Here is a 9,432-nt window from a genome sequence, read left to right as displayed (position 1 = left end):
ATCTATGTTTAAAATCTGCTGGTCTGAGAATGTTTTTTATTGGGCCGGGGTTTGGTTGCATGTTTCCAGATAACAGCAGAGCAGCATAACAGACTTGAATCTATTAGTTTTATAATTAGCATCTCTGGCAGCAGAGTACAAAAAGTCTTTTTGCACTTTGAGGATGTTATTCAGAGTTTTCAGAGATTGTAAATATAGCAGAATCCTCTTATGATCTTGTGACTTGTGATTGTGCAATATCAGCCTTTTTCTTTTGCATAGGATGAATTTCTCAATGAAGAATAAATGAACCACTGATAAATATTCAATAAGATTAAAAAAAAGGAGAAAAGAGGCAAATATTAATGAACCAACAGATGCAAGTGGCCAGCTTTTCCTGAAAAGTCAGTCACTCTGCTACATGTGGACAAAATTCAAGGAAGTAGGTTCAACAAACTCTAAGTTTAAAAATAAACTGAGTTAACTCTAAAATCATTCAAATTTAAATAATTCACCATATTGAGTGGCAGCAAGTCTGAGTAGCTCTTGAGAGAGTGTGCAGTTTTAAGTGTGTATTTTTGGAGTATCGTGATGTGCACAACTCTGGAAAATTAATGTACGCAAGAGATCATCTTTTTGGCTTTATAATGGACCAGATATGGGGTTAGACACCACATATTACTGAAGTTGAGGAAGCCATTCTGAGGCTGACGAACAAGAGCTAAGGTAAAGGCTAAACTGAAGGCTAGTAAGTAGAAGTACAAGCCATTTTTGCCATCAGTTCTAATGGGAAATGTCAACTCACTAGTCGACAAGTGTGACGAGTTGGGTTAGACTGGTTGGGAGGCACTGGTGAGAAATCAGCGAGTCTAACAGTGAGTCTTTTTAAGAGGATTCATTCATTCATTCATTTATTTGTTCATTTCAGGCACAACAAAATACATATGTTGAACATAAAGTGCACAAAACAAAAAAAAAAAACAAAAAAAAATTACCTGAAAAGGAGTGGGACGAAGAAAACTTATTAAATCCCACCCCTATACTCACTCATCAACAAAAACAATAAGCTTCCCACAGCTACGCCCATCGTTGCAAAGCATCATACATATACATACATACATATATATCTACACACACATGGACATATATGTACATACATACATGCACACTTTTTTTTTTTTTTTTTTGAATATATACCAGCAATGGTAAGAGAAAAGACATTACAGAGCACACTAACACCATTATTGAGTATACTGTGACCAGACCAACTGCTTGTAGAGGAATTTAAATCTATGAATATTTTTGCATTGTTTCAGTTGTAAACTCAGACTGTTCCAGATTTTCACACCACATACAGACACACAAAAACCTTTACGGGTTGTTCGAATTCTGGGTAATTTGAATTTTCCGAAGCCTCTCACATTATAACCTCTTTCTCGAATTTCAAATATAGTTTGTAAATTTGCAGGTAGAAGTTTATTAAAAGCTTTGTATAAGATTATGGTTGTATTGTAATTAACCAGATCCTGGAATTTAAGTAACTTTGCCTGAAGAAAGAGTTTGTGAGTATGATCTAGATAACCAGCCTTGTGAATAATACGCAGTGCTCGTTTCTGTACTGTAACTAATGGATTAGTTGTATTTTTATATGTGTTTCCCCACACTTCCACACAATATGTGAAATATGGAAGAACCAGGGTACAGTACAGAGTACGAAGTGCATCTTTATCAAGGTATGGTTTCACTTTGTTCAAAACTGCGAGGCTTCTGGAAATTTTGGTTTTTATGTGTCTGACGTGGGGTTTCCATGAAATTTTGTTATCAATTACGACTCCCAAAAATTTGTTTTCACTCACATTATCAATTGGTACACCTTCAATGATGATTGGTAATTCTATATTATATTTTAAATTACGAAAAAACATTGCTTTAGTTTTACTTATATTTAATGATAATTTATTTATATCCATCCATTTTTTTTATTAATTTTAGCTCCCTGTTTACGGTCATTACAAGATCAGTGTAATCATTGCTACTGAAAAATATGTTGGTGTCATCTGCGAACAGTATGAGTTCGCAGATGACAGGATGTATTTTAAGATACTTACTCAGCAGTGTGTTAACTGTAACCTTCTTTTCAGGATCCACCCCAACCTGCGTTCAGTGGTGTACTGCAGTGCCATTGCAGCAGGTGATAAGGCTGAGTGGGAGTTTGGATGGTCACAATTTAAGATTGCTTCTGTAGCAAATGAGGCCAACAAACTCATGTTTGCATTGGCCTGCACAAACAACACGGAGCTGCTAAACAGGTATGTGTGTCCTTCTTCCTTTGCACAAATAAATGGAACATATACTGATGTAACAAGTCAGTAAGAAAATCCCTTATGTGGCCCATAAATCAAGTCAGGGAGTTTGCTGGGTGTCATTTTGGACTCCACACTTTAATTCCAGGCTCAAATCAAATCTTTTAACAAAGCAGATTTTTTTTTTTTTTTTTTTTTTTTACACCTAATGACCATTAAATTAACTTCAATATTATTTATGTAGTGCCAAATTACAACTGTTGCCTCAAAGTGGCATCTGTCACTGAGTGAGTAATGACTTTGGTCATCACTCACAGAATTTGTAGGAGAGACCCTCATTCTTGCCTTTGTAAACACCTGCTGAAATGGTGCAAAGCCTTGGAGAGTCTCCAGCGTTTCCAGAACTCTGTTCTCAGGCTTCTAACACACACTAAGCTCTGACAACATATCACCCCCACCCTAAAAATCTCCACGGGCTCATGCATTACTTATAAGAGCCTTCTTCTAACTTACAAGTCCCTGAGTGACCTAGCCCCTCAGCATCCATCTGACTGCCTTCACCTATACAACACTTACTCTGACACTATGGTCCTCAGCCATGAGTCTGCTTTCTGTTCCTCACACCAACTTCCTTACCTTTGGGGACAGAGCCTTTGGTGTGGCAGGCCCATCACTGGACTCTATTAAGAAACTTCTCACAATTCACTTGTTCAACAAGGTCTGTAGCCTTCATCACTGGGTTTCTTGAAAGATTGTTGAAAATGGGAACCACCACCCCGGTCTGCCAGTCCAGAGGTACTGACACATCCACACTCAACACTGAAGAGGCGTGTCAACTAAGACAGCCCTACAACATCCAGAGCTTTCAGGAACTCAGGTTGAAACTAATCCACCTCAGGGGACTTGCCACCAAAGAATTGCTTAACTGCTACAGTCATGCATGAGCTGTCTCCCTTAGTTCCCAGACTCTGCTTCCTCAATGCAAGACGTGTCAGTGGGATTAAGGAGGTTCTTAAAAGTATTCCTTCCACCACTCAATGATATCCTCATTTGAAATCAGCAGCACTCCACCCACACTGTGCACAATGTTGGTAGAGCACCTTTTTCCCCTTCTGAGTCACCTAATGGTTTGCCAGAATTGATTCGAGGCGGTCCGAAAGTCTTTTTCCATAGTCTCACTGAGCTCCTCCCACATCCACGTTTTTGCTTTACTCACTGCCTGAGCCGCATTCTGCTTTGCCTGCCAGTACCCGTTGACTGCCTCCAAAGTCCCACAGGCTAACCAAGCCCGACTGGACTCCCTCAACCTGATGGCTTCCTTCCCCTCTGTTGTCTGCCACCATGACAGGCCACAGCTCAGTGCAGCAGCTTCAGCATTGGAGGTGCTGAACATGGTCCATTCGGACTCAGTGTGCCCAGTATCCTTTGGAATGCTGTCGAAGCTCTGCCAGAGGTGAGAGTTGAAGATCTTGCTGACCAAGGCCTCTGCTAGGTGTTCCCAGCGCACCGTCACTATAGATTTGTGTGCACAGGTCTGTCCAGCTTCCTAGCCCCACCAGGGAGGTAATGTTCCATATCCTCCTCATCGGACCCTGTAGCCAGAGGTCGGTCTGCCAGGGTCTCCACCCTTGGCTGGCACCCGCCACACAACATACCCAACCCACATGGAGTCTCCTGTGGGTGGTGGGCCTACAGGAGAGTAGTCCCATGTCCCTTTTTCGAGCTGTGCCCTGGCAAGCCCCTTGGGGTAAAGCCTTAGAATTAACAAATGGATATAATGAAAAGAACACTTTTTTTAAAGCGGTATTGTCTCCCATTAAAAAAAAACTTATAAGGAACTCATTATAAAAATTGAAACTATTTTTGCAATCTATTGTAGCTTTAAACCTTTTAAGAAACATTGAGTTGAGTGTGGATGCAGCAGAGACTCCAAGAATAAACGTAGGTGAAGGAGCTTTAGTAACTGCAACTTGTTTTAACTGTTTTCACAGGTATCTGTCTTACACTTTAAACTCCACTATCATCCGGAAGCAGGATGCCACCAGTGTCATCACAGCTGTCGCCAGCAACAGAGCAGGACAAAAGCTGGCTTGGGACTTTGTCAGAGAGCATTGGGAATACATGTTCACAGAGTTAGTATCACACTGATAAAAATAATTTGCATGTGTGAGGTGGAGCAATAACTGAAAATACAGAAAACATCAACACAGAGTGTGAATTTTAGTACAGTAGCATAAGGTGTATGAACTGTTGTTGTTAAAATATCGTTTTACTCTTTTTTGATTGACAAAATAATAATCAGCACTTCTTTTATTCTGAAAGCATTTATCAACCATCAGTGTAAGTCTTGAATGAATATTTTAATATGGTCAATTAAAGTCAGAATGGATTTTTATATGCCAAGTAAAGGAGGGTTCAAAACCTGAGCTGGTACAGGTGTGGTCAGAAGTTTACATGGGCATGATTATTATGGTAATTTGTGGCTCTTGATGATTTCTATTAACTTTTTTTTTCCAGGGAAAGATTGTACAGCATAGTTCTATAATGACTTTAAAAAAGGGTATACAAGTTTGAATTTACTTTGGATTTTCTCTAATACAAACAGGGTAAAAATGATACATACAGGCTTAGTAAGGCATTAGTAAAACTTAGTACGTCATTTATAAAAGCAATCTTCCTTGTTAGCATGTCATGGATATCAATGGTTTAGTCATGGACATCAAAACATGGACATGGATATCAATGGTTTAGTCTTGCTTATTAAGCTCATGTATTATTCTTATAAATAACAGATTAACATTTTTTTTTATATATATATATATTTAACCTTTATTTACCCAGGTAGTCCCACTGAGACTCAATGTCTCATTCACAAGAGAGACAAGCATATTAAAATTACAACAATAGAAGAAACAATAAAAAATCTAAATTTGTCTAATGTACACAGTCATATCAAAGACAAGAACAAGTTCCCAGTTATGATTTCACAAAAACATTTGTACATCTTTTGAAGTCTGCAAGTGAAATCAATTGAGAGAGCCTCAAATCCTTCTGCAATATATTTCATGACAGGACAGAAAAGGACAATGCCTTCTTTCCAAGCTCCGTACGAACTGATGGAACAGTGAATGTAATGTAATGAGACAGCAGTCTATGACTGTTTGCATAACATTGTGAAACCTAGCCCCACCCTATCATGTGATTTACTGAGGTCAAATGGCCCAGGATGTGAGCGGGCGTTAATTAAGTGAAGAGGTAGCTCTGAGGAATGACAGCTGGCAGAGAGATGCATGCAGTGATCACTCAGGTCATTGGCAAAAACTACTGATGTAGAAAACTTATGCGGCATATTGGTTAAAAAAAGGTCAATAAGAGAAGATTTATCTGGGGATTTGGGATTAAGGCATGCGGGGCTTTGAATAATTTGTGTTAAATTTAAAAACAAGCAGTGCCCTAAAATTATCAGACACAGAACAAAGCCGGTCCCAATTAAAACCACCGACCATTTACCATTCTGCTCCTTAGGCTTCTGAAATCTATCTTAATCTTAATGACCTTATAGTGCCATATCACCCCATTAGAATAATTTCCCTCCTCGATTGCAGGCTTATTTGTCATTCCTAGATATTTAAAAGTAGAATGGGAGGCAGAACCTTGAGCTTTCAAACTCCTCTTCTATGGAACCAGCTCCCAGTTTGGATTTGGGAGACAGACACCCTCTCTACTTTTAAGATTAGGCTTAAAACTTTCTTTTTTGCTAAAGCATATAGTTAGAGCTGGATCAGGTGACCCTGAATCCTCCCTTAGTTATCCTGCAATAGGTCAAGGCTGCTTAGGGATTCCCATGACGCACTGTGTTTTTTCTTCAGTGACCTTTTTCACTCACTATGTGTTTATCCATTATAATCTGTGTTGCTCTTTCACAGCATGTCTTTGTCCTGTCTTCCCCCCTTCACCCCAGCTGGTGCTAGTAAATGGACCAGGCTCAGCTCCTTCCTGAGCCTGGTTCTGCTAGAAGTTTCTTCCTGTTAAAAGGAAGTTTTTCGACCTTATAATATAAAATGCTTTAATTATAAAACTGAATTGATAATTGTTTTATAATTTGTTCCTTTGTGCTTTTGAGTTTTGTTATTTAATGCTTTAGGCCCTTGCCTAGCTTTGGTTATAGGTTTGTTAGTTCCCTTTTCTGATTCCTCTCTATTTCCGCATGTCTGTCTGGTTGTCTCTGTGTTCTGTCTCTGTGGTTTCTGGTATCCCTGTTTAGTTGTGTCAGATGGTCTTTTCTCCCCAGTCTCCGTGTTTCTTTCCCTTTTTTCTGTCAAGTTTGTATATCTTTGTCTCTGTCTCAGTGTTATGTTTCCTGTTGTATTTAGACAGTCCCCTGTCTTGTGTGCATTCTGTTCACTTTTCTCCCTGCTGTCTCATTAGTCAGTTTCTGTTCAGGTGTGTTCCCCAGGTGTATCTAGTCTGCCTTGTAACCTCCTGTGTGTATTTTAGTCCTCCATTTGCCTCAGTTCATTTCCATCATTTCTCCTCATGCTGTTTGTTCACCCGTCCTGTGTGTTTCCTGGTTTCCACGTTCCTGGTTTCATCTGTGCCTGAGTATTTAGTATTTTTGAGTTCGAGTACTGGCAGTAAAGCTGCCCTTTAAGTTTATATTTAGTCTGTGGAGTCCTGCATTTGGGTTTATTCCCTGCCTACCACACTGATGATCATAATGTATACAGTTGTAACTTGGCTTTGGTTTAATAAAACTAAACAATAAACCATAAATAAACCATGATATTCATTCCCATGAATGTATGTTAATTTCTGACCACAACTGGAAATATCCCAAAGCTGAGACCATCATATCAAAGCTTCCAAGAATCTGTGAAATAAAGCATTCTCATGTTCTTTCAGATATGGCGTGGGCTCTTTCTCCTTTGCGTCTATGATCACTGGGGTCACAGCGAGGTTCTCCACACCTGCTGAACTACAGGAGGTATACATTCATTAGGTACAATACAAAACCACTTTTTAAATGTTGAGCTTTTGTCTGAGGTCTTTTCCTATGATTCCTCTCACAGCTGAAGGAGTTTGTAGAGGCGCACAGCGCAACAGGGTTTGGCTCTGCCACACTGGCTGTAGATCAGGCCCTGGAGAGGACCAGAATGAACATCAAGTGGCTGCAGACAAACAAACAGGAAATCCTGAACTGGTTCAACAGTCAGAAAGGAGATCAGATGCAGTAACAAAAGTGTGTTTAGAGATTTAGTGTTGTTTTGGGGGGTTTTCTGGAAAAAAGAGTGGCAGTTTTATAAACTATTGGTGATAAAAATGAAAAACAGCATGCAGTAATAAAGTAGTGAAAGATGTCTGTCCAAATTAAATTTGATTTGACTGTATATGAGATGTGTTTTAATAAATAATAAACTCAGACGATCCCTTTATTGACAAATGCAAATAAACTAAAATGTAACCAAACTGTAAAAACATTTTACTTGTTTTATTTTAGATAGATATCAGATTTGATGATATCCTCACATCGAAACTAAAACATGTATTTCATAGATGTGCTGTGGGATCTGATTTTAATGCTGAACAAGTCTTCCTTCCCTTTTTTTTTAAACTTCAACACAATAGCATCTTTGCCTCGGGTCTGTCCTTCTGTCTAATTAATCTCTTAGAACTTTTTTCAGTAGCCAATGCAGGGTACCTCTTATAAGCAATATTTTGTTCCACAGCGGGATTTCTGCTGTGTATTCAGAGAAGGACAAAGTTTGCTGTGACTTTTGCCTTCTCTCACAACATGGTGTTGTAATGCAGTTCATTTTAATGCCTTCATTCATTTTAAGCCCAGAATAAGTATGAGTGAAAAAATAACTAGGAAGGTGAAAAATGTAAGAAAGAGAAGTCAACCAGCAGATTAGATTTTACCTAACAAAGTGTCTTCAGGTCAGAGAGAGAGAAAGAAATATAAGTACACAGCTTTGGTGATGTATGATGTATGATGTACTCCACTGTATTGATGTTGTCAAGGTCTGCACTGGCAGACGTATGGAGTAAAGAATTGAGGACCCAAACGCAAACACACGGAAACGTAGAACAGAACTTAGTTTTAACTGAAAGTGAGCCATTTATTGTGTTTGATAAAAAGTATGAAACAAAGGGCTAGGCAAATCAATACAACACTAAACAAAAACCTAAACTGGAGAAACTAGAAAGTAAACATCAAAAACCCTAAACATGGAAACCTGGCATAAATACCTGGTAGCGTGAAACTTTGGTAACATGGCATGAACATTGCAGACGACCTGACAATGAATGCATGACAGCTCAACGCATAAATACACATGAGAGTGACGAGGGAAAAGGAAACACACAGGCAACACAGCTGGGACAAATAAACATAACTACAAGACAGGAGGAAGCAAACTGAACACACTGAATATAAGATGTAATGTCAAAGTAAAACAGGAAACACACAGACTAAGACACACGGACTTGATATGGCAATAGGGAAATGAAACTGGAGATGAGACATGGACATAACTAAGCTACAAATACAGAGAACGTGATGGCTAGGGAGAACACACATGACAGATGGAATGGGAGACGAGGGGAAACATGTAAATATGAGGAGGAGACGAGACAGAGGGAGACACGAAGGGAGACAAAGACACCACTGAGAAATACAAAGGGCGAGGGAGATTTAAACACAGGGGACATGACAGACTCTCACACTGAAGGCACGGCACTATAACCAACATAGTGGGGGAGACACCGATGTGGGAGGAACCTAAACAGGGAAACATAGAGAACTCAAACAGAACTAACGGAAGCCTAAACTATACAAACAACATCATAATGCAAAAAGGCATGAAACTAAAAATGCCATGACAGCAGTCCAGTAGAGTCCAGCACAGTGCTCATGCGGAAACATCACAAAAGACAAAATGTTGGCCTTCAATACACAGATAAATATTTTATTAACTTTAAATAAATTAAATAATGTAATGTAATAGTAATATTCACTGATATTAAGCATCTCAGTTAGTTGCAATGAGCTGTTAAAAACTGCAGGTGAATTGATGCTGTAAGAACGACCATCCAACAACAACAATCAGCCAAATTTTTAAAAAGTAGTTAGTGCAAAGAGGTTGCCAAG

General features: G+C 39.1%; 1 protein-coding gene across 1 annotated transcript in view; it reads left to right on the top strand.

Annotated features, from left to right (window-relative positions):
* The window catches only part of LOC116331015 (aminopeptidase N-like), a 37,325-nt gene extending 29,584 nt beyond the window's left edge, over window positions 1-7,741 (top strand). The window contains exons 21-24 of the mRNA XM_031753528.2: window positions 2,121-2,288; window positions 4,274-4,414; window positions 7,185-7,266; window positions 7,352-7,741. Of these exons, the coding sequence (XP_031609388.2) occupies window positions 2,121-2,288; window positions 4,274-4,414; window positions 7,185-7,266; window positions 7,352-7,516 (556 nt within the window). The 3' untranslated portion in view covers window positions 7,517-7,741. The remainder of the gene's footprint in view (window positions 1-2,120; window positions 2,289-4,273; window positions 4,415-7,184; window positions 7,267-7,351) is intronic.
* Window positions 7,742-9,432: the final 1,691 nt, after the last annotated feature.

Source organism: Oreochromis aureus, linkage group 7 (genome assembly GCF_013358895.1).
Source record: "Oreochromis aureus strain Israel breed Guangdong linkage group 7, ZZ_aureus, whole genome shotgun sequence".
In the NCBI taxonomy this organism is placed as follows: Eukaryota; Metazoa; Chordata; class Actinopteri; order Cichliformes; family Cichlidae; genus Oreochromis; species Oreochromis aureus.
The sequence above is the reverse complement of the archived record's forward strand: the minus strand, read 5'-3'. Positions and strand labels throughout refer to the sequence as shown.